This window comes from Emydura macquarii, unplaced genomic scaffold, assembly GCF_026122565.2.
Source record: "Emydura macquarii macquarii isolate MOO-44397 ecotype Brisbane River unplaced genomic scaffold, CSIRO-AGI_Emac_v2 contig_719, whole genome shotgun sequence".
Lineage (NCBI taxonomy): Eukaryota > Metazoa > Chordata > Testudines > Chelidae > Emydura > Emydura macquarii.
In genome coordinates this window covers 11,815,344-11,841,835 of record NW_027130856.1, presented here as the reverse complement: position 1 = coordinate 11,841,835, position 26,492 = coordinate 11,815,344, and the positions used below count along the sequence as shown (strand labels likewise).

At 38.7% G+C, this 26,492-nt stretch overlaps 1 protein-coding gene across 6 annotated transcripts in view; it reads left to right on the top strand.

Annotated features, from left to right (window-relative positions):
- Positions 1 to 26,492, top strand: part of DNAJB6 (DnaJ heat shock protein family (Hsp40) member B6) — a 101,387-nt gene that overhangs the window by 38,117 nt on the left and 36,778 nt on the right. For 5 of the 6 annotated variants that reach the window (XM_067542705.1, XM_067542706.1, XM_067542703.1 and 2 more), the window contains exons 6-8: positions 5,685 to 5,816; positions 6,582 to 6,723; positions 9,681 to 9,751. In XM_067542705.1, the coding sequence (XP_067398806.1) occupies positions 5,685 to 5,816; positions 6,582 to 6,723; positions 9,681 to 9,751 (345 nt within the window). Of the gene's footprint in view, positions 1 to 5,684; positions 5,817 to 6,581; positions 6,724 to 9,680; positions 10,453 to 26,492 lie in introns of those variants that run through there. The other variant, XM_067542707.1, reaches the window with a different exon arrangement.

Here is a 26,492-nt window from a genome sequence, read left to right as displayed (position 1 = left end):
CTCGTGGTGTTGTACCTCCTGGCGGCAGTGCCCACTGCTGCGAGACCTCACAGCGTTGTACCCTCTGGCGGCAGCACTCGACGCCACCGGAGAGTACAATGCTGTGAGATGTTGCGACAGCACACACTGCCGCCAGGGGCCGGACCAAAAAGGTTGGTGAGCCGTATCTGGCCCCCGGCCCGGATGTTTGACACCCCGTGTTACATAGCTTAACTTTCTACTTCTGTAACCTTTTTCTTATGTATTTTATTGATACTTGTGTGCGTGCGTGCATGTGTATTTCATTAGTCCCAACAGCTCTAGTCAGTAAACTTTTTGAAGTATGGGTAGTCACTTACTACTGTATCCTAAGTACTATGCAAACTAATGTATTGAGGGAGAGGTGCCAAAGATAAGTGGCAGAAGCATGCGGCAGACTAGCTATGAGCAAAACTTGTTTCAAATATTTCCAGGCTATAAGTGATTGATTATATTATATTGCTGCTTGTTACTTGCCTAGTTGTTAGTGGGTAATTTCCCATATACATTATTGTAGAGGTAGGTGTTGGTGAGAGGTTGGTTTTGAAGACAAGATAGGGGCTTTACAGGGTGTTTGAGGGAGGCTCATCCAGACTCCAGGAGTATTGAACAAGAACAAATAACTGAGAGAACAAATTTTCATAAAACATAAGAATGGCTATACTGTGTCAGACCAGTGGTTTATGTAGCCCAGTACCCTGTCTTCCAATGGTGGCCTGTGCCATGTGCTTTAGAGGAAATGGCTGGAACAGGGGAATTGATTCAGTGATCTACTCCTGTCATCTAGTCCCAGCTTTTGGCAATCAGATGTTTAGGGACACCCAGAGCATGGGATTGTCTTTGACTGTCTTAGGTTTATCAATGGCTGTTAGCCATCCTCCACAAAGATCTCTAATTTTCAGAGCCCAGTTGTGCTTTTGGCTTTCACAACATCCTATGGCAAGGAGCTCTGCAGGTTGACAGTGTGTTATATGAAGAAGTACTTACTCTGGTTTATTTCTAAACCTGCTACCTATTAATTTCTTTGAATGACCCTTAGTTTTTGTGTTATATGAAGGAATAAACACTTTTTTTCTCTCCACACCATTCATGATTTTATAGACCTCTATCATGCCTCTCTTCTAAAATGAACTGTCCCAGTTTTTAATCTCTTCTCTTGTCATTTTCCATAACCCTAATCATTTTTGCTGCCCTTCTCTGCACCTTTTCCAAATCTAATTATCTTTTTTTGAGCTGAGGTGATCAGAACAGTATATTTTTTGTCTTACCATGTATCCCTTTCCTAATGGTTCCTAACAATGTTAGCTTTTTTTTGATAGCCGCTGCACATTGAGCAGATGTTGTTTTTTCAGGGAACTATCCACAACGACTCAGAACTTGGAGTGGCAACAGCTAATTAAACCCCATCATTTTGTATGAATAGCTGGCACTTTTTTCCAATATACATTTCACTTACAACATTGAATTTTATCTGCCATCTTGTTGCCTAGTCACCAGTTTAGTGAGATCCTCTAGTAACTCTTTGCGGTCTGCTTTGGCCTCAATTATTTTGGGTGACTATTACCTGCAAATTTTGCTGCCTCACTGTTTGCTCCCTTTTCCAGATCATTTATGAATACGTTGAACAGCGCAGGTTCTAGTACAGATTTTTGGGGAACCCACTATTTACCCCCTCTCCATTGTGAAAACTGATGATTTATTCCTACTCTTATATCCTATCTTATAACCAGTTGCTGATCCATGAGTGAACCTTCCCTCTTCTCCCATGGCTGTTTACTTTGCTTACGAGCTTTGGTGAGAGAGAGTTTGTCAAAGGCTTTCTGAAATTCCAAGTACGCTGTGTCAACTGGATCACCCTTGTCCACATGCTTCTTGACTCCCTCAGTTAATTCTAATAGATTAATGAGGCATAATTTCCCTTTACAACAGCCACGTTGACTCTTCCCCAACAACTGTTATATAATCACAGTAAATGTTTTATTTATTAGAAAAAGTATAAATTCTAGATTGTACATAAAGGGGAGGGGCTTGTACATAATTTGTTGCTCCCCTCCTCTACATTGCTGTCTGAAACCAAGATAAAATTACATCTGTCCACAGCTTAGGTGTGCATACTTTAAATAAGGGTTTTTTAAATTCTAAAATAGTTGAATTTCAGTAGCTTGATGCCAAATACAGCCACTGATCAGTATTAGTTATGAAAGCATGCATAGGCACTGTACAAAAACATAGGAAACAAGTCTCTAAGCTTGCAATTCTAAGACGACTCTATGAAGATTGAGGAGGGGAAGGCAGTACTGTGTGCTACATGGTCATAGGTACGTCAAGTTCCATTTGATAAATATATGCCTGTTCTGTGTTATAAAATGTAATGTGTCTTTTGGGAGCACTTAATATTAATTTTCAGTAAGACATTGGTGAAGAGATATGGTTGTAATCTAAGGGGCAGAAAATGGAGGACCAAGCATTACAGGGGGAATGAGATCTGCACAGCCCAGGGTTGCCATGGTAGAAGCTTGGATGGAGGCAGCAGAGAAAAAAAAGCTATCTGGAATCTAAGGCTGTCCTATGAAGGCTATATCAGCATAGCTCTCTAACATAGGTACAACCTGTGCTGGCAGAAGGAGTTTTTTCCTTATGTGTCGGAACACTAGCTTTCTGAACAATGTTAACCATGTCAACTGAAGCATTGTTTTGTCAGCATAGTTTATTGATGTAGCTGTGTCAGTTGGGGGTGTGTTTTTTCACACCCTGACTGACTTGACTTTGCTGATATAACTGAAGTGTAGCCTAATTCCATGCACCACTCAGGGCTTCCAGAGTACATCCCGTTCAGGCTTCTTCTAGCTTCCGTTGCTATTGTGGCAGGAATAAGGAGGATTGGGGTCTGGCACAGGTCACCTTTAAGTGGCCAATAATGCAGTGGATTATAAAAATGTATAGTGTAGCTTTGACATGAGTGTTTTGTTTTTATTTTAATACCAGGTAACTGAAGATAAACTGGGCTATAAATAGAAAGCATAATAATGGGCAGTAATATAATATAGATCACTTGTATGCATGAGTGAATGACCTTCATAACTCACTACTGAGTCATTCTCTTACAGAAATAAATTGGACTATACCACTTTAACTGCAGTGGCTTTACTTGCTACTTTATATGCTAGACACAGTAGAGAGTCTTGTATGCTAGTCTTTGAAATTGCTACTCCAGGTGTGTAATGAGTTGGAAATATTTAATTCCTATAATGGCACAAAAATGTTATTCAAGAGTTGGTTCTCAAGTTTGCTAATGTACATTTGTTGTTAGAGGTGACCTACAAAGGATTTTTTTTTCCAAAAAACATTGAGATTGTTACAACTTTTGTGGTTTTTTGATTGCAAGAGGACTGAAAGCATTTTGGGATAGAAAAAACTGCTTGTATTTTTCTCTCTCACAAATGTAAAGTCTACTCTAGTCTGTCTTCCCTGGCTTTGTTGGAGGAGCAGTGAGGTATAAGGGAGTCATGTGACTTTTTAACATCCTATTTCATGGGGGTAAAGATGTTGGAGCTCTCCATCAAAATCTTCCTCTATTCAAAATTTGTTGTCATTCATGTTAAGTATGTGTAAGGAAACCAAACAAGTGTTTAAACTATAACTAAAAATCCCATTTCTCTTTCAGTTCTCACCTTTTTTACTTGTAATGTCATCTTTTCACTGGCTCTCAGTAATCTGTCTTCCAGCCTAGGTGGGCACTGGATTTTAATGGGTGGGGGGTGAAGAGGGAATCTGCTCTTAGTGTCCCATCAAAATCAGCTTGTAATTCTAGTGGGTTACAGTGGTTATTATTAACTGGCTAAAAATGACAATGGCCCAGTTCAGGAAAGCAAGGATATACTTAACTTTAGATATTGCCTTCAGTGGGACTTAAGCTATGCTTAACTGTTGTCCTGCATAGGTATATCTTCCTATATTGGGAACTAACCTATTCTCTGAAACGTCACACTGAGATTTTAGTTTAGAATTGGAAAATTCTGTAGTTGAAGAAAATATAAATGCTATTACAGACCTGATATGTTGGAAAATAACTTCTCACATTTCACTTTTAAACTATTTTTTCCAATGTTGCATTTTTCAGCAAGGCTTCGTCACTGGTTATGCTAACATGCTGAAAACTGTTGTTCTTTAACTAGCCCATAATTTGCAAAATATTTTGTAAATGTTTCCAGTATCCTGTGCTATGTAATATAGGGTCTTGGAAAGTTCTGCTGCAGTGGGAACTCAAACCCAAAATAGCTTGCATTCAGAATTAAAGATCTCCACCTTAATGGTACATTATGTTGTGTAAATCGTGGCCCTATAGAAATGTTGATGTTATGCTAGTATGATGTAAAATTCAAATTTCAGTTTTCTTATCCTTTGCATTTCCAATGTCTTGTTATATTCTAGTGGAACTTTGTTTTATTTGGACACCTCTTCTATAATTTTGTAGAAAGTAACTTCCATGTTATTCAATATTTACCTATTAGTCTCTGACTAGTGTTTTATAACCATAAAAGAAAAAATTGTATTTGTGCCAGGGAATAATTAGTGGCCTGCTGGTTTTTTTAAATCCAGCTGTAGGGTTTTGTACTTAACTTCAAAATGGCTTTCAGCTATTTTTTCTTCCCATTGTCTGAATTTCCTCTTAAGATCTTAAGCATCTAACCCTCTAACTAGTTACTTTAACCTAAAATGTTTTCAGATCACTTAAAGTTGTCTTATGACCATTTTAATTCCCTGTCTCCTATACCTATATATTTCAGAATTAATGGGGCACTAACATGTTGAACTTCTCAAGCAGAAACCTGGTAGTGGTAATGGTCTTTGAATAAATCTTGAATGAAGTTGTACAAAAAGTCTTGGCTATTTAGGGATTGAGTCTGAATTTACTAGTCACATCTACAGTATTAAGTTTAAGCCCCAAAACTCAGCTTGGACAGACAAGGTATTCCGCAGAGAGAAGTAGGACTTCTCTCGCAGTAACTTCAGATGTTTGACATTTTGATGTTGAAGAGCAGATTTTTGCCCCTCTGAACAAAAAGTTGCTTTAACCACACTGTCAAGAAAAATGTTTTTTGGTAGTTAATGGTCATGTGAAGAGGAGACGAGTTCTTAATTACCTAGATTTTAACTATCTAACCTACATGAATTTGATGTTCTAAAACATGGATTTTTTGTGTGCATGCATATATAAACACACATAGCTATTGTATAAGTGATAAGGTTTGCTTATATGTGGCACACGTTTCTCTGCTGAAAAAGTGAATTTCTGCATGTTCCCATTGATGTTTACTAGTTACTTGCAAACTGGCACAGCACTAAGAAAGCAGGACTTTATTCTCAGCATGCCATTACTTTAATAATGGTGCATAAAGTTCTGGTGTCCAAAAAGAGTTGTGTGTGTGTGAGAGAGATTGATCTCCTACACGTCTCAAGGGAACACAGAATTGCTATACTGAATCAGACCTGTGGGCTATGTGGTCAGACATCCTGTCTGACAGTGGCCAGCACCAGATTCTTTAGTGGAAGGTGCAAGAAACTTCTTTCTTTACTAGAAGTCCTCATACTTGTTAAATATAGCAATTACTGAATAAAATTGATCACTTCAACCTCCTATGTTAAAATCTATTTTTTGTTTGTAGAAGATCCTTTGGAGGACTTATTTGGAAACGGACGAGGTCCGCGTGGGAGCAGAAACAGAGGTGGTGGGCCATTTTTCTCAGCATTTAGTGGATTTCCTGCATTTGGGAGTGGCTTTTCTTCATTTGATACAGGTAAATATTTAACGTAAACTTCAAACCAAATTTAATATTGCTGCAGAAGGTAATTACTCTGGAACAGTAAATTGGTACAAAACCTTTTAAAAAATTACAATACAATAAAAGATTGAGGCCTGTTACATCTCACTGAAGAGTCCCGTGCTTTAAATAGAGCCACAATCTAAGAGTTCATGAAAAGGAAGTGAGCCCTGTTAGAGAAAAGGAAACTGGATCTCTTCTGCTTCTTGCTCTTTTACGGACGTCATGAAACTGGACAAGTCTTAACCTCTCAGTACATCAGTTTCTATACAGGGGTTTTGTGAATGTTTTTGAGACCTCCAAAAAAGGGGCTACTATAGTGTGTGCCTTTTAAACAAGATTGTGGACTCCTAAATCCTGTCAATTACTGGAGCCCAGTTGAACGCTAAAGGCCTGTTTTTCGCAACTCCACTTGAAGTGAATGGGAGTAGCAGTTAACCAGCACTTCTGAAATTCAGGAACTTTTGGTATTTGAAGTTGGGGAGCTAGAATTAATAGAGCAAAATTTGAGGGTCCAACAAGCCAACTAAGGGGAAAAAATGAACTTGACAGTGTCCTTTCTAGTATCCTTCCTAAAATAAGTTATATTATCTGATCCACTGCTGAAACTTACTAGCTGAGATATTTTTGCTTGCGGGGATGGGTGCATGTGTGCGTACATGTGTACATACGTACTGTAGTTTTAGAAATCCTTTACAATGCTTTGGTCAACATTTTCCATATCAATTTCCTTCCTCCCAGGTTTTACTTCGTTTGGTTCATTGGGGCATGGCGGCCTTACTTCGTTCTCCTCTACGTCATTCGGTGGCAGTGGGATGGGTAGCTTCAAATCGGTATCAACTTCTACTAAAATAGTTAATGGCAGAAAAATTACTACAAAGAGGTAACAGTTACATAAACAAATGTTGAAATGTAATTAGTCAGTTTTTCTGCTAACTTTTTGTCCTTACTGTTTGTGTTTTCCATACTGTATAACGGATATCCAATTCTGTGTGAATTGTAATGATAGACCTATTATGTTTGTTCCCTTCTACAGTATGTGTAAAAGCATGCAGGAGTTGGGGGAGAGGGAAATGTGCCCAATACCCTGTAGCCAAGAGTTTATTCAAAAGTGGGGAAAACCCTTGACAGCAGTACTCTGTGTAGCTTAATTGATGAATTGGTGTATAGATTAACCTTTTCTTTCACAGTGGTTGATAAGGATTCAGTCTCTTGAACAACTACAGCATCAGGAAGATTACCAGTATTGTTAGAATGAGACATCCGAGGAATACAGGACAATTACAGTTTGTCAAGTCCCTTTATTAGCAAATACACTAAGCAGATACAGTCCGACAAACACTGAAATACAACAGCAGATAAGAGAGAGTGAGTGTGAAGTATTTATCCCTGTGATTGGCATCACTCACATCTCCTGCTGGGAAACACCAGGGTGTTAATGGTTATCCTAATCTTCATTGTCAGCATCACCAGTGGGTGTCATCCTTGCAACTTCCAAGGTATGAGGGCTGTGATAATGTGTTATGCTGATGCCCACAGGAGTTTGTGCATATTTAAAAAGTTTCCTTATTTGAACTTCCACATCCCACTACCTTTGGAATAGCCTATGAAAAATGGGTCAACTTGTTAATTTCCCTTATACTTACTAATATTTATATTACTTAGTCACCATAACTTGTGGCTGACACATTGACACCCTATGTCTGCAAAATCCAAAAAATATTCTAACTAGCTTTCACCAGTACATTACAATGTATATATTTCCTAAATATCAGCAGTTTAGCAACAATACAGCACTCAAGATCTTAATGACAGCAATGACACTACATCACAAGACACCTTGTGACAAATTAGGTCACTTACTGAGTAGTTGCTTATGTCAAATCTGTCTTTAGTCCTGAATCTTCATTTTGGCTAAGCTAAATGCCTTACAAGCCAGAAGCCTGTAGGCTGTGTTACAACATTAATTCTTTTATTTCCCCTTTATATCTTGGGTATACCTGGTGAGAAGTTAGGCACCTTTCAGCTGCTGGGCAGGGAGTGGATACTGGGATTCCCAAAAAGCTGCTATCATTGGAACTTGCTCAGGGGTGATGATTCTTTTAGTATTGGCTTCTAGTTAGTAAGTATCTGAAAATTGAAGCCCTCCTCACTAGCTGCTATATGCTCTCGTTGCACCCCTGAAGCCACTGATTGGGAGGTCGTTCTGCCCCAAACCCAGCTTTATGGTTGTAAGTAGCTTGAGAAGGGTAGCAGGTGGTCTGTGCTATGCTCCAGCTTTCCCCATCCTTTGTTTTGAGAATTGACCTTCCCACCTAATAAACTTTCCCAAGTGACATTTTCAGTTTGGAAAGGCAGGCCAAATAAATTATGCGGGCGTGGTTAAGAGATTGCTCTTTGGATAGAAACAAGTGTTAAGTTTATAGGAAGACAACTGTTTCAGTGTAGGAGGCAAAGTGCTGTTAGCTGACATGGTGGTTAACCAAGTGGTAACAGTCCACACGTAACAAACCATGCTAGAACTACTCATGCTGCATACATGTTACAGATTTTAAAGTACAGATTTTTAAGGATGGACAGGATCTGAGGTAGTCCATATCTTTAAGTCTAATAAAAGCCACATGAATTGCTCTCCAAAGCGAAAAAGAAACCATTGCGACATAGGTGTACTGTGCTCAATATAACCAGCACCCTGAAAAAACGGGTGATGTTTGCATGATGACCATGATGGCATGCTGAAAGCTGTGACTTGTGCTAAGGCAAGGAAAAATTCCTGGCCACTACTACTACTTTCTCTTTCAAATTTGGGTATAGTTATATAGTTCAAAAAAAAAAAAAAAAGGCAAGCAAACTTTGATCAGACCACATTGACAAAGAGCAGTCAGTATCTGCCAGTTCATCAGACTTTCTTCTAACCACAACAACTATTGTCTTTGTAATTCTTTACTGAGTGGTTCCTAGCTCTGTTTGATCATCAAAATAGAACTGTATCAGTAAAAAGCTTCTATGTTTCTGTAATTTAAACACAGGTTACTCATGGATGGTATTTATTACAAACCAGCCCTAAATGTGGCCCTCACATGTGCTTTGAACAAACAATTATAATTCAGTGATCAAGAATGGGATAAAGTGGACTGCTTTGCAAACTCAAACTTATACATTACACATTTAACCAGTGGGGTAAACCCTACATGCAACATCAGATTGCCTGGTGAAAACCAATCAAAAGCTAATCCTGTTTGTAAATGTTAACTTGGGCATGTTAAGCACATACTATGTAGCATCGTTTTGTATAGTGTTTCATCATGCTTAACTTATTAAACATTTAGATTTAATATTGTGAGGAAATATACACTATAAAACACACACGTCCAACACAACTGTCAGAAACTGAACTGCTGCAGTTCCTGACTGCTACTTTTACCTGCAACTCAAAACTGAATTGGATTTGATGTTTTTTGGGTGGGAGGGTAGTAAGAGATAAAACAAACTTCAACCTAAAAGGAAAATGGATTATGGAGAATGTAGTGCCACTTCAGCTGCAGGGACTGTTACATTGAAGTGTTGTAGACAGCATTATAATACAACTGGAGGGTTGTGAGTGAGTTATAGCTAGAAAATTAGTCACTTCCAGAAAGGCTCTGAACTGGGTGGAGAGAGAAAATGCTAATTGTGGCTTCCCCACTGTTGAATGTGATCACTTACTGCAATTGCATTAACCAAGCATTGGCCTTAGATCTGGCACTGTATTTCATTACCTAGATATCTACACATGCGGTGCTCTTTGATCACAATTGAGAATGCTTTAAAACTATGATTAAATGGATTTTTGTCCTACAGAATTGTTGAGAATGGACAAGAGAGAGTGGAAGTTGAGGAAGATGGCCTGTTAAAGTCATTAACAATAAATGGTAAGGAGCAGCTGCTACGCTTGGATAACAAGTAATTCAACGCACGTGTTTAACAGAAATTTTAAGCTATAACAAGCACCATTTGAGGAGTTACAGGAACATTTTTTTTTTGAAGATTTCAAACGAACTCTACTTTCAGTATCTGTACTTAATCTAAAGTATTTATAAACAGCTCATTAGAGCTCATGGTATTTGTCATAGACTTTTGAGTTAATTGTTGGGACCACATCAGTAGGACCATTTTTGTCCTTAAAATTGTTGTAAATTTCTGTATGCACTTTGCTTTTTATTAAACATATGATCCAAGGTGAGCTGTGATCCTTCAGTAGTGCTAGGGCAAAATGTACACTAACAACTAGCATGAATCTTGCTTTTCCCATTTTGTTTGAAATGTGAGCCAACTAGTAGTTTGTCTGCTGTGAAGTTAACATTTCAAGGATGAGCTTTTCAATAATTTCAACTTTTTTTAATATTTAGTAGTGAAATGTTAATACATTACTGGTAATGCATTTCTGGTTTAAATAAATTAAGGATGTTTTCTAGTTGTGCATGAATGCTGACAACTTAGTAAGTTTTGAGAATGTTTAAATATGTAATGTTTAAGCCTAGGAAAACAACCAAGTAAAACTGGTGAGCTGGGTCTTTTGTCAATTGCTAAAAAATTCAAAATGAATAAATGCTGTTTGTGGTGCATTCTTTCATGGATGGCATTTGTAGCCTTCTTGTGTCTGTGTGTGATTTGGGCAAGAGGGGAGCCATATTTTGCTTTTCAACATCCTGCTTCCTTCAAGCTTCAGGATGAGGGGCTTTTCTTTGCAGATGTTTTCTTCAATGTGACTGAAAACATGGCTTGTACCTTTCCAAACCTATATGTGAGGTATCTATTTATAGGGTGTATCCCCAGACTGGTTGGATAACTGTTGCTTCCCCTCCTCCTCCCAAAGTATACATTTCAGCTTGTCCAAAAGTAATACTCTGCTTTATTAAATTTCATTTAGCGTAAGACTTGTGACGGTAAGATGTCTAACACGAGCATACAATACCTCTGAAAACACTGCATTAAAAATCCTTTTGGAATGATGGGGTTTTCATATATGGGACAACATGCCCATCTGTGATAAAGACTTCCACAAAATTATCAATCAGTAAATGAAGACCCAAAGTATCTAAATTAGCAGTACGTTTTAATATTTTGGCATAGATATAAAAGGAAGAGCAATTGTGATTCGTAAATGTCAGCATCTTCAAAACTGAGTTGACAAGTCAGTTACTGTAAAAACTCTGCCATTAATGTGGTGTCTTCAGCTGCATAGACTTGAGTACCACTGGTTTACATACTTACTAACCGACATTAAAATATAGAAAAATGCCTACTTGTTTTAATGGAATGGGGAATGAGGCCAAGTACTAATTATTTGTAGATAATATAACATGGTCAGATTTTCAAAGCTAAGCAAAAAGCAATTGCTTGCAAGGCTCCTGTATGCCTGCTTTATACAGTAGATATTATGCACCAGATACCTGATGAATGAGCATACATGTAAATGCATGGCATGTAAGTACCTGCCAGTTACTGGCTTTTTCTGTGGATAAGTCATGCATGTGCAGTTTTCTGAATGTAGCTAGCTTTGAACATCTGGCCTACAGTGAATTCAGACTGCTGTCTTCGATGTTGTGCTTGAATGTCTAAGAATTAAAGTTCAGGAGGTGGATGGGAAAAAATTGGTGAGCTATTCTTTAGGATAACTGATTTAGCTTAAACCAAGAACAAATAACCTAACAAGTTGCTTTAACTGTTGCTGATTGCAGTAAGGTTAAACATTGTGATGAGGTTTTAAAATTTTTCTCCTCAATTTTATAGTCAAATAACTAAAGAGGATAGGAGAAGAAATCAAATATAAAAGTTATACTTTAAGGTTGTGAGATCAAAAAGTATGTATCTTTTTAAAGTTTGCCACATCCTTGTAATAAAAATGTTAGCTAGTGAAGCTCAAGACTTAATCTAGCAACCAATCTTACATTGTTTGCTTGTCAGAGGCTCACTTGTGTACACCACTTGCTGCTGAAAAGGTAACTAAACAGAGAAACAAGAAGTTATTTAAAATGGTTTGAAATACCTTTGTCATTAGGTCTGAAAACGTTAGCCACAATGCACTCCCCCTTCTAGTGGCATGTTCACTTTATTATAACTCCTACCCATGAAATACATGAGGCTTTTCAACCTCTTCATCTAGCTGTTTGGCACAAGTTGAGCTGTAAGTTGCATCATGAACATAGTGATTTCATTGAAGATCCAGTCTGGATGGTGACTTCTCTGCCTTCAAATTTGCATAGTTGGTATTTTCAGTGCTAGGCCCCATGCACATATGAAATATGGCAGCATTGCACTCTTCAAGTAAAATGGGAGGAAACAAGCGCACAAAAAATAGCTAGCAAGTTGATCTACTCACTCTAAGTCCATCAGTAAAAGACTTCCACAGTATTCTACAAACTTCCTCACTGGCATCTGAGGGAGTTTAACTGGATAGCTATTTTGATTTGGTCCCACCACTACTACTTGGCTGGCAATTCCACCTCCCAATTCCACATGTAGTGGTGTAAAGGCTTTTGATGCCTATTGTAAAAAAGGCTTTAAGGTTCCACATTGCTTCAACGTGCAGAGTGCTGTTACTTCAGAATAAATTTATACTTGCTGCTTACTCTATCGCTTGCTGTTTCATTCTAGATATAAAAATCCTGTTCTTTCTCCCTCCTCCCCAAGATATGTACACCCTTGTACTGCAGGTGCACAATGAATCTGAGTTAACTTCTGTGCCTGAGACCCTATGACTGCATGCTTCTGATAGCCTTAATGTATAAGAATTGTCTCACTATTGTAATACAGAAATTACAGTAACTATTTTCTATTCTATGTTGAAAACCCACTTTTATTAGGTTGCATTTAAGAACTTTGCATCACTTTTCTTACTAAAACATTCTTTGCATGTAAGACTTACTCCTTCAAAGTAAAGGTTTGTTTTGGGTGCCAAATGTAAAGCCTCATTAGCTTTCCCTTCTGCATGGTCACTAGAAAAAAATTTAGTAACTGGTACACCTTTTTGATTCCAGAAAATATCTGTAAAATGCTTTTAGCAAATGTGCAAAATAAAATGGGATTATCCTCTTAAAAGCTATTTGCCTAAAAGTAGAAGAAATTTTGTGCAGATGGGGAGTAAAATGGCAAATATTAGATGTTTGAAAAAGTGGGGTGGTTCATTGTGTAGGAGAAATAAAGTTTTCTTCAAATGTTTTGGAAAAGGTAAAGGGTGTTCCTAGAATTACTAACCTGTGATGATCTGGACTTTTTATACATAATTTTCAAAGTCCTGTTGGTAGCACACAGTACTCTTCTAATGCTTTTTCTTGGGGAAACATCTCAACCTCTTTTGTGCAAATCTTGGATAATCCTATAACAGGCAATAATTTAAGTACTGGATGTTATAGTATAATTTTTTTGATTATACAATTTTCAACGCTTTCAGTAGGACACAGGCGCAGAAATGCTTCATAAACTAATGGTTTTGGTTTTGACAATGATTTATGCAGCAACGTACTTTTTATTAATATTGTTCATGTTTGAAATGTGGTGTGGTTACTGCAGCATTCAATCTTAATTTGTAATCCATAAGGAATCTAAAACATTGAGCTATATGCCATAAATGAAAAAGATCTGCACATATGTTGTCTAATGTAGTGTGTGGGCTACAGTTTTAACTCTGAAGTATGCTGAATTAACTTGTTTTATGTCTAATCAATAGGTTGAATGAATGCTGTCATTTTACTGTCAGATTGATGTTCATGATGTTTCAGAAAAACTTGTCCTTGCTGCAATTTTATTTTCCTACAGTAACAGTAAATTGACACTGCAAAACTATTGATATGAAACTTTAACTTCTTAAAATTCCATCAAATGGAAGATCAGTAATATGTTTGACATCTTCCTGTCTGTGTTCATACTCACATTGGTCTTTCCTGTCTTGAAAGTGGCACTTCTTAGTCATGTGTTGTGTATAGTATGTGTTGGATTGTCTGTGGGAAACAGCGTTGGTCCAATAGTTAGAGAGAGGTTTGCAGATCTTAGTATCATGAAATGTTATACCAGCCACCTCGACAGCACCAAGGAGTGCTTGAATTATAGACTCTGCAGGTGCAAAATGACAGTTTGAACGTGCCTTTAGTCGCTTGAAGAGTTGCTGACATTGCTTACTTACAAGATTGGACCTTGAGAAAAATATCCCAATAGTTATAGCTGCCTACTGGGTCCTGCATAATATCTGTGAGACAAGGGGGGAAAAGTTTCTACTGGGATGAGGACAGAGGTGGAGTGGCTGGCTGTCTGCTGAATTTGAATAGCCAGATACAAGGACTATTAGAAGAGCTCAACGCAGAGCAATACGTCTCAGGGAGGCTTTAAAAGACCATTTTGATCACGAGCCAAAGTAGTATGTGTTGCTGTAGTGTGCTCTACCAGCCCTTGTTCTTTTGCAGCCTGGTATGAATCCTGAAGTGATTGCTTTGTATGTAGGAATATAGCATTGTCAATGCATCTATTAATACTGTCTATGAATGCTGTTATGGGTGCCATGATAAAGTGAAGTAACAGGAAATTGGTGGGTTTCAGACCTGCTCAGCACCAAATAGCATATGTTGTGAACTAGTAGAGATGAGTTTTATTCTGTAACTTGAACCAAGCAATTAAAAAAAAAAAAAACATTTAAAACTTTATTTAAGGGAACAGAACTTACAAAGGGGAAAAGAACACTCCATTTCAGGTGAACCTACACCAACTGTGGCATGTACAGGTCATTGTATGTGAAGCGGTGATTGTCTTTATTGTCCCACTGGGGTGGAGTGGTAAGGATAGTGCACTGACCCCTTGATGCTACATGGAATATTGAGGGAGAGGAGTATACTGAGTTCTCTATGGGCTACAGAAGGAGGCAATCATGGGATTATTGAATCTTTAGGTCTGCCAGAGTCTGCAGCATCTCCTGCTGCATATCCCACTTTTTCCTTTTTCCATACTGTTGGCAAAGGTGATTCTCCAGGCCCTGATCTCTGATGCAGCACTTGCTTGCAGGATCTCTTGGAACATGTCATATAGAGCCCTCTTCTTTCATCTCATCTGGCTCAGTTGTTCCACAGGTGTAGAAGGGGAGACCCTGAAGGCCACATTGGCAGCAGATGCAGTACAACACACACAGGTACCATTGTCAGTATATTCACGACAGAAATTGAAACTTAAGATATTGAAGTCACTCCCCTTACTCCCCAAAAACTTAAAGCACTACATTCTCACTTAGGATTGCTAGAGCATGGCGCCAATCACAGCACGATCCCTGGTGAGTATGGCCTTCAGGAAATGAGGGGAGAATAGCTCACTGGGATGATTATAGTTATATAGGGCAATGGAATTGGATACTGGCAGTTTTCCACAGGCAGTGGTGATTTTAGCTGATACCTCGTGCCTCAGGGTAACACAGGTAGAGAGACCATAGCTGTTGCCAACATCCTGATGCCACCTGGGCATGTATGCTGCTAGCCTGTGTACTGCAATGGTGTCTGCTGAAGGAATCACTTAGTGGTTTGGGAAAGAGTCCTACCATGGCCGAAGAAATAAGGCAGCCCTGCCTGGAAACCTCTGGCAGAGGATTGCAGAATACCTTTATGAAAGTTTCATTGAGATCTCTATGAAGGATTCACAGGACATCCTGCCTAACTTGGTCCTGTTAAAGATAGTAAGGGAATTGTCAAACTATGTAAAGTGTATGAAGTTTAAATTCCCCTGGGGTTGAATGAGTCATGGGGAAGAAAACTGGGAGGTAAGTTGATTCCTATGGAACTCTGAAACAACTTGGGGCAGAAAAATTGGATGAGGTTTGAGTGTAATCCTGTCCCTATAAAATACTGTATAAGGGGACCCGTCCCTGAGGGCCTCAATCTCCCCTACCCTTCAAGTTGATGTAGTGACTAAAAAAGCATCATTCACTGAGAGATGGTATAAGAGACAGGTTGCTAAGGGCTCAAAGGGGAGATCCGTCAATGTTTGTTAATATATTGAGGCCCAAAAGAGGGGACTCCCAAGCTGAGGTAAAACAAATAAGGCACTCAGGGAATCTAGCTAGTTTAGGTTGGAAAAAAAATAGTGGGGCTCTGATATGAAACTGATGTGCAGATGATATTGCTATATGGACTTTTACGAATAGAAAGTCCAGATTGTTTCAAGCCTAGTAAATAGTCAGTATTGCTGAACTGGACGCTGTCAAGGGAGAAAGCAGGCGCCGAGAAGCCAACCTATAAAGTTTGTCAGCCTCAACTAATTTCCTTGCTTTGGAGAAAAATATTCTGAACTTCAGCTGACTGCTTCTCTCTATACTATCAGCGAGCCAGCATCCATATGTAACACATCTGCATCCAGGTGTAAGGTCTGGCTATCGTTCTGAGAGACTGTCAGGCAAAGTAATCAAGACTGCAGGGAGCCACCAGATCCAAACATCTAAACTGCCTGGCCCATGCCGGGGCTATCATTATCATGAGAACTTGAGGTGGGGAAGGCATACATCAGTCTCAGTATCCAGGAATGAAAGTCAAGAGGGAGCCTGGATTGGAGCCCCCTTTGGAGTAGAACACTGCTTCTCTTGTTCTGGTCTGTGGCAATCTCCACTTGCAAAGGATGCTTTACAATACTGGGTTCTCAATCACACCATTGTTGCCTGAGAACTGTCTACTTAAGTGATCTACTAGTGAGTTCTGAACACTTGTAAGATGCGGGGCAGAAGTGTGCTCCAGTGACAGATACAGCAAGTCCAGAGCCAGATAGCCTCCTCACTAGAGCAGAAGTAACCTAGCTCCTTGTTGTCTACTGACATAATGCAGAGCCATGGTGTAGTCTGTCAGCACCTGGATTGTGTATCACAGACGTGGAGGCACGAATGCTATATATGCCAGGCGGATGGCTCTAAGTTCCAGGGTGCTTACATGAAGGAAAGCTTCTTGAGGGGAACATGGTCAACCTGAGGTTGACAAAAGTACTTAAGGGACCTTTGTCAACTTGTGTCTGCTGTTTCTGCTGGATAAACTCCCTTGTCTAGTAGACAAATTCTGCCAAAATGCTTCATATAGATACAGGAGGCCATATATCCCAGTTGTCTAAAACATGCTGTTGATAGCTTTGTGAGAGCTTGAAGTTAGCTGTTGACATTTTCCACAGTTTGGAATCTGTCTTGTAGAAGACATGCTCATCTGTGGATAGTAATTCCATACTTGAATAATAATATCACACTAGGGATTTATTACTGACCAGAATGGTGATGGTGACTGTGAAATGCTCAGGATGCTTAGCGAGGCTATAAAAATAAACTCGATAATGGGGGATTTCAACTATCCCCCATATTAACTGGGTACATGTCACCTCTGAATGGGATGCAAAGAGAAAGTTTCTTGACACCTTAAATGACTGCTTCTTGGAACACCTAGTCCTGGCACCCACAAGAGGAGAAGCAATTCTTGATTTAGGCCTAAGTGGAGCACAGGATCTAGTCCAAGAGGTGAGTATAGCTGAAACATTTTGTAATAGTGACCATAACATCATAAAATTTAAGATCCCTGGGAGAGGGGGGACACCAAAGCAGCCACCATGGTCGCATTTAATTTCAGAAAGGAGAACTACACAAAAATGAGGAAATTAAACAGAAATTAAAAGGTACAATGCCCAAAGTGAAATCCCTGCAAGCTGCATGAAAACACATTAAAGTCACCATAATAGATGCTCAAATTAAATGTACACCCCCAAATTAAAAAATATAGCAAGAGGACCAAAAAAGTGCCACTAGCCAAACAACAAAATAAAAAGCTGTTGCAGGCAAAAAGGCATCCTTTTAAAAAGTGGAAGTTAAATCCTATTGAGGAAAATAGGAGCATAAACTCTGGCAATTGAAGTGTAAAAATATAATTAGGAAGGCCAAAAGTGAATGTGAAGAACAGCTAGCCAAAGATGCAAAAAGTAACAGCAAAAAAATTAAGTACATCAGAAGCAGGAAGCTTGCTAAGCATCTAGTGGGGCCACTGGATGACCGAGATGCAAAAGGAGAGCTCAAGAAAGATAAGGCTATTGCAGAGAAAGTAAGTGTATTCTTTGTATCAGTCTTCACAGCAGAGCATGTGATGGAGATTCCCAACCCTGAGCCATTCTTTTAGGTGACAAATCTGAAAAACTCTTCCAGATTGAGGTGTCATTAGAGGATGTTTTGGAACAAATTGATAAATTAAACAGTAAAGTCACCAGGACCAGATGGTATTCAACCAAGAGTTCTGAAGGAACTCAAATGCGAAATTGCAGAACTACTAACATAGGTTACATACCAATCATTAGCTAGCCATCTGGTACAGAAGCTGATTTTAATGTAACTCCAATTTTTAAAAAAGGCTCCAGAGGCAATCCTAGCAATTACAACCCGCTAAGCCTAACTTCAGTACCAGAAAACTAGTTGAAACTATAGTAAAGAACAGAATTATCAGACACACAGATGAATATGATTTGTCAGGGGAAGAGTTGACATGGGAAATCATGCCTCACACCTTTTACAAAAACCATCTACTAGAATTCTTTGAGGGAGTCAAAAAGCATGTGGACAAGAGTGATCCAGTGAATATAATGTACTTAAATTTTTTTCAGAAAGCCATTGACAAGGTCCCTCACCAAAGGCTGTTAAGGAATGTAAACAGACGTGATAAAAGTGAAGGTCCTTTCCTGGATCAGTAACTGGTTAAAAGATAGGAAATAAAGGATAGGAATAAATGGTCAGTTTTCAGAATGGAGAGAGGTAAATAGTGATTTCTATCAGGGGTCTGTGCTGGGATCAGTACTGTTCAACATATTTATTAATGATCTGGAAAAAGAGGTGAACAGTGAGGTGGCAAAATTTGCAGATGATACAAAATTATTCAAGATAGTTTAAGTCCAAAGCAGACTGTGAAGAGTTACAAAGGGATCTCATAAAACTGGGTGACTGGGCAACAAAAGGGCAGATGAAATTCAGTGTTGATAAATGCAAAGTAATGCACATGGGAAAACATAATCCCAACTATACATATAAAATGATGGTGTCTAAATTAGCTGTTACCACTCAAGAGATCTTGCAGTCATTTTGGATAGCTTTCTGAAAACATCCACTCAATGTGCAGCAGCAATCAAAAAGCTAATTATATTGGGAATCAATAGGAAAGGAGTAGATAAGACAGAAAATATATTGCCTCTTTATAAATCCAGGGTATGCCCACATCTTGAATACTGTGTGTGGATCTGGCCGCCCCGTCTCAAAAACGATATATTGGAATTGGAAAAGGTAAAGAAAAGGGCAACAAAAATTATTAGGGGCATGGAAAAGCTTCCCTATGAGGCGAGAGTAATAAAACTGGGATTTTTCATCTTGGGAAAAGAGACAATGAAGGGGCGCGGGGGGGGGGGGGGGGGGGGGGGGGGGGGGGGGGGGGGGGGGGGGGGGCTAGAAAATCATGACTGGTGTGGAGAATCTAAATAAGGAAGTGTTACTTATAACACCAGAACTAGGGATCACCAAATTAAATTAATAGGCAGCAGGTTTAAAATGAACAAAAAGAAGGATTTCTTCACACAATGCACAATCAGTCTCTGGAACTGCTTGCCAAAGGATGTTGTGAAGGCCAAGAATATAATGAGATTCAAACAAGAATTAGATAAGTTCATGGAGAAAAGGTCCATCAATGGCTATTAGCCAGGATAGGTAGGGATTGCTGTTTGCCAGAAGCTGGGAATGGCTGACGGGATGGCTCACTTTGATTACCTGTTTTATTCATTCTCTCTGAAGGACCTGGCATTGACCATTGTCGGAAGTCGGGTTACTAGGCTAGATAGACCATTGGTTTTGACCCAATATGGCCGTTCTTATGTTCATATGATGTAGTATATTATCCACATTTCATTAATCAGAACTCTAAATTCGTTCTTAAGGCCTTGTCTAATCACAAGTTGTACTGCTTAACTATACTGTTATATTTAAAGTGGTATGACTCCCTTGTGTGGAAGCAATTATACCAGTATAAAAATATCTGTTGCAGGAAGGTGAATAAGCTATACCAGTTGCATTACTTAATTGTGTTGGTAAAAAAAAAAAATGGAATCTCTAAAAGTTATCAGTACAATGTGCATAGGCCTCATAATGATTCAGAGCTGCTGACCCAGCTTTTTAAGGACACTTGTTCATTTTTATTTACTGAAGGCTTATTGAAAACAGAAGTTCTATCCAAATTGAAACACTCTATGAAAGTTTCACATGTGTTTCATGGCAGTTTTGTCTTGGAGAAAAACTGGGGGCAAATTACAAATTTTGAAATGTCTCTTTTGACATATCTGGAATGAAATGACTTCATTTTGAAACTACTTTACTTTGATATTTTTTAAAATGTTGTATTATAATATACTGAATATAGAGACTTTTGTTGAAATGAAACCTTTTAATCAATCTGAAATGTGGTTTTGTGTGTGTGTGTGTGTGTGTGTGTGTGTGTGTGTGTGTGTGTGTGTGTGTGTGTGTGTTTTCTTTCTTGGTGAACTTAGAAATGTTAAGGTTTCATTTAAAATAGGAACGAAAACATCTTGAAATCCTAAATCCTTGGCAAAAGAGATTTTCATCCTCAGCATAGCTGTAATATAGATTGACTGACTGATTTCTGTCAATCTTTTATTGCATAAGAAGCAACACTTTATCTAGAGGATGCTAGGTAATGCAGCTTGTATTACATTTAAAACTTAGAGAGCTAAAGAAAACTAAGCTTCTGTTGAGATGTTAAACTCACTCCTAGGTTTTTGAAGTGTTACATAAAAGCTGTTAGTGTGTTCAGTGCTTTACAGGACTGTTTAAGATCACATTTCTAAAGCAGTACATGTTGTTAAAGTAGCATGTCTGAGTTTCTTACTGACTTTGAGCCATCTTGAAAGTATTAGTCAAAAGGACATTATTAAGGTGAAGTAGAGTCAACCTTTTAATAGGGCTGAAAAATAGTCTTAGGTGCAGTTTGTCCCTGAATCCATTAACATTTTGTGGTCTGTACCATCATATTTTCTTATCTAAATTTCTTTGTTTGCAAATATGGGTCTGTCGCACAGACAGTAGGAGAAAATGAGTCTAAGGAAAGTGTTGTGAAATGCCCTAAATTTAAATACGTTTTCTAGATTTACAATAATCTTAGGTGTGGAATACAATGTTCCCAAAAAAAAAAAAATCAGATGGAAGTGTGATTTGTATTTAAAGGTGAGGATGTTTGTTTAAGCCTTTCCATTTAAAAACCAACCCCCGTCCCCGTCCCTGCCCCCCCTCCAAAAAAAACAAAACAGTTTGATTGCACTCTGCTTACTCCTTGAGAAGAACTACTCTGTTTCCACATATGTGCATTGTCTCTGGAAAGTTTATATAAGACTAGATCAATGGTAACAATATTTTATAACCCTAAATCACTGTGGCTGGGGGCTTAAATGTTCAGTATATTGTCCTCTAGACAAAAGTTTCTTACTATAAAAGGCTATTTCAGAAGAAGTATTGTTTTGCCTTGTGTCTCCCAACTATGTACGTAAATAGCAGACTTTAACTGTTAAGTAATTAGCATCTGACTCCAGATCTAAATTAATTGCTGGTTTTTCTAGGTGTGGTAAGAAAATTCCCAAAATTGCTACTGTCTTTTAAGTGTCAAGTATGGGCCTGTTAATGGCAAACAGCCAGTTTAAGGAATTTGAAGTACAATTTAAATGTAGGATATATCACACACATGCAATGTAGGACATAGCCTCTTCAGTTTTACATTAATTATCTTGATGGTTCAGGCTAATATCCTAACTTCAAAGGGACTAAAAATACCCGGAGTTTTTTAGATTGAGATATCTGAAGTTTATATTAATACAGCCTTGTTCTGGAGCTGTAGTCCTTACTTTATCCAGTGCATAAGTGTGTCTGCATAAAGAGGATTTCATTCAATCTATTTGTTGGTTCTGCAGTGATTATGTAATAGTTAATGCCGTACTAAAGGTCTTCTATCTAAAAATTTAATGTAAGGCCAGGGAGATATCCAGGAACTGTGACTTTGGTATGGTAGAACTGGAGTAGGTTTATACATGTAATTACAGCTATATGTGCTGTAAGAATTTGCAGTATACAGCTACTCTGGTTGTGATGCATTAACACAAGATTGTTTTAAATTTTTAGATTATGGTTAATGGCAAATATATAACAAAACATTCTTTACAGTGTTTTGTTTTGTCATTGTGTCATAGATGTCATTTGTTATTCCATGTATGTGTTTAAGTAACACGTCTACATTTTAATGCCTAAATTGATACAGGAATTCAATAGGAGCTTTTGGGTGCTCTGCACCTTTAAAAATTAGGCCACTTATTTAGGTGTCTAAAAATAGAAATCCATTCTTGAAAATTCTGTCTTCATATCTTATGCTCTTCTATCTTAATGTTTGTTTTAATATAATTTCATCACATGGCTGCCATGAGTTAACTACTGATATGTCCTGTTCCACCTGTCACTTGGGCAGCTGATGACCAATTCAAATGAGGAAATCATTCCCAACTTTTGTACTGCTTCTTCAACCTGCCAACTCTTGAATTCATCTTTTCTCTTGACAAAGCAGCCATGTGTCTTTGGCTTAGTCACCGTTTCTTGGTGTCTGGCCTGGTCCAAAGAAATGGTATGGAACAAAAGCAGGAAATCTTAAAGTGCAAGGCAAGAGAATGGAGGAAGGGCCTGATTTGCCAAACTCTTGCCATCCTTTTATAGCAGGCCCAAATTACTTCCACATAAGGCTGCTGTAGCCAGTTGACTTCAGAAGCAGGGTCAAAATAGGTGTGTGCTCATCATGCTTCTGGGCCCCCAGTGGAGGACAGATTTCCCACATGAGAGAGAACTCTGCAGAGGAGGATGTTGCCCCACATATGCTTTCTTCTCTGTCTGAGACCCTTATTCCAGGAACCAGCCACTGAATTAAAAAACTAAATAGCCTCGACAGGACAAAAGCCTTAAGAAGTCCCCTGCACTATTCCTTTCCATGATGGAAATATCTAAGAGCTCAGCAATATCAGCCCAAAGACTTGCCAAGTCGGTCTCTAATTGCATCAGCCAGTGCTACCAAATTCATAACGTGACACCTCCAGACTCAATCCGTACACATTTCACGAGATCAATCTCCATCTGTCGCCTTCTTCAAGGATGTCCCTGTCTCAGAGGTCTGCTGAGTAGCAATGTGGGCATCAGTCTACACCTTTGCAGAACATGTGATTACTGGGGACTCTGCCTCTGGTTCCATATTTGGCTCCACAGGACTATCATCTGTGACTAACCTGACTCTGAAGTCCCAGCTGTTTGGGGGGGGAGGGGTACTGCTCGTGAGTCACCTACAGTGGAACACCCATAGGGATGCTACTTGAAGTTACTCACCTTGTTCAGTAACGATGGTTCTTCGAGATGTGTATCCCTCTGGGTGATCCACTGTCCGCCCTCCTCCCCTCTACTTTGGAGTACTCACTGTGAATCTGCAGGAGAGAAGGAATTTACGATGGTTAGTCTGTGCATGCTGGCTAGCCTTGTGGCGCAGCATGAAGAGAGGCAGCATTTGTGCGGGCCCAGCGGATACTGCTACCTTAGTTCTCTAATCAGCACCACAGGGACACAGACACACCTGCAACGGAACACACACAGGGACACATCTCAAAGAACCATCATCCCTGCACAAGGCAAGCAACCACTCTTTCTACTGTAGCCAGGCCAGAAAAAATGATTAATGGGTAAGAGAATTGTTTTGCTTAGATCATATTAGTTGAAAGAATTACATTTCTTCTCTCAAAAGAGGAAACTGAGGATTATCGAAACTCTGCTTCCTAAACCCCACTTGTCCCTGTTATGACTTGTGCTCAAAGAATACACACAAAGTAAACTGCCTTCCTGCTAAATATATTATGGGAATTTAACTGTTTACAGCTCTCAAATATGAAAAACCGTAGCCCTTCTTATCTCCAGATTGAGCTTTAGACTAGTATATTGGCACATGCAGAACAACAGTTCAGTAGTACAAAAATAGTGATAACAAATGTCCTGGACAACCAGGTGGATGAGAATCTATTTTAGGCTTAAGTTGGAGATGGTTGAGAAGTGAAAAAGAAGCAGAAATTTGCTTTGCTCAGTTGTCAAGGCTTGCTTTGAGGAGTTTCTGTAAGTCATGACTAAATATATGATTCAGTCAGAGCTGAAGTATCATCAGAAGTCAGCTTGGGCCTGTGAAATGAAGATCTGGCAGTGTGGCAACCTGAAGGAGTAAGACATTAGCAGCTCTTGATGTCTCAGTATTATCAATCAGGACACTCAAAAATGGCTTAGCTCTATTTCAGGTGTCATTTTTGGCACTTTACCTGAGGTGCTAGACAGTAAGACTAGTTCTGCCAAAGTTTTATCAATTTTTAACTCTAAGCCCCAATAAACATATAAAACTATCAACACTGGATTGTAGAGCTGAAAGATTTCCCACAGATTAAACACTTGTTCTTTCCATAATATTTCCAAAATCCCTTTTTAGGGGAGAGATTCTCTGTTTTCCATTTTGCCTTGTCTTAGTCAAAAATACTACCAAAGATTCTCTGAAGTGTTTGAACTTACTGAGTCCATTTCAAAAGTGTCTTTTGACTACCAAGTGTCACCATGAATGGCTGGACAAATCTTGTTATAGCTATCTGCTTGTTCCTTTCCACCCTAGTGATCAGATTAAATTTTTGAGACTATCCTCATGAAAGAAACTTGGATGGAGTTGGAGAATCTTTGCATTCTTTAACTTGCAGTTCCATAAATCCGGGGGAGACACGGGCATCCCTTGGCTCTGTCTGTTAGGCTTGAATATATGTCTAGCTTCATCCAATTCAGATCATACTCATCAAATTTGCTCTTAAAGAAAAAGCCTGCTTGGAACTGGTTGAGTTAATTGCCTCCATAGTTTTTTCTATTCTATTGATGCCCAGGTGTGAATCTCTACAGGCAGTAGTCAGAATCTTGTTAATATATGAGTTACCATAAGTAATTAACACTGTTTGCTTTTTACAGGACTCCGCAAATATGCTTTCACACAAATGACCACCATAATAGGGTATAACATCATGAACACAACTATGCATATAAGAAGAAAAAATCTGTGTACGCTAAACACACCTGCTTAGAGAACTTCACTGCCGTCTTTGATGTACTTCACTAAAATTAGTGTGTGATTTAAGAACTGAACTACAGTGCTGCTACTTCCACTTCTGTAGAATAAAAATGTTTTGAAAAGATCTTAAAAGATGTTTTGAAAAGATCTGGCTTTGCACTATATCCGTTTTCCTAGTCATGGTCTTAGAGGGACACCATCCATTTGAAAACCTCACAACACTAGCAGCTAAACTTCTGTGGAAAATAACAAATGGATACATTAAAGGTATTTCAGGTTTTCTTTGTTAGACAACATTTCTAGACCGTTTCATTGTGTCCAGTATGTTTAGTCAGTTTCTCCTTGAGTGAGGGAGTAGACTTACAGAACAACAGGACAAGAGAAGTTCTCATAATTTAAGAAAATAAAATCATAAGACCTCCACAACTGAGAGAGGACTCTGGGGTACTTTTTATCTGAAACTATTTTAACTATGGGCTTGTCTGCACTAGGGATTTTTATACCAATTTAACTACTCAGGCAAAAATACCCAATGTATGTGCAGTATCAGCCTGAGTTGTCTGCGGTTTGAAATGAGTGAATGACACACATGTACAAAAATCTGAAACGTTAATTCAGTGTCCCATTAGGCCACATCTTTGCTCTTGGTTTCCTGATTCTTTGCTCTCCATCATTGAAGACAGAGTACAAGCAGAGTCAATGGAGATGGTTATGATGTGTTTCTATAGTTAGTCTTGGTTTAACTGCACCAGAGCTTTGAGCAGGGGCTTGGACTAAGTGACCTCCTGAGGTCCCTTCCAACCCTAATCTTCCATGATTCTCTGATTTCCTATCAACCTTCATTATTAGCTGACCTGAAGAATGAATTCCTGCTATTTACTTCTCTTCCTCGCTATTAGAGGGATTTTTGTTTTGTGTGATGGTTCAAGTTTTGCTACACTGGTTATTCCCATTTAGCAACATATCTGTCATGTTTAGATTTTTAAATCTAGAATTGACTTTATAGCATCTGTCACTGTGCAAATCTTAGTAACTTTGATCTGCAATGGCCACTGAGGAGTTAAAAGTATTTTTCTCTTAAGTCAGATGAAATCTTTTCCTTCCTAGTAGCTGCCTATGGGAAGCTGTGCAGTTAATTTTCTTTAAGAAACTAAATAATGTGCTCTACGCTACAAGATGTTTGAGTTAGAGGATTGGATTAGAGGAGTCTAGCAAGGAAACTATTCACCAGAATTTTAACTCTTTGGGGTCAGAAGTTTTTAAAAGTTGGATAGAGGAAGACTTTTCATATACAAAAGTTGTGCATCAGAGTCTAGATTCATGTTGGTATCATGTTCTTGTTCATATGACGTGGTAGTAGTCTTGCTTTGAAGCCTATGCATAAAATCACTTGCCTAAAAGAATGGTGGTGTGATTTTTTTTTTTTTTTTTGGGCGGGGGGGGGGGGGGGGGAGGTCCAAACAAGAATATGATTTTTTTT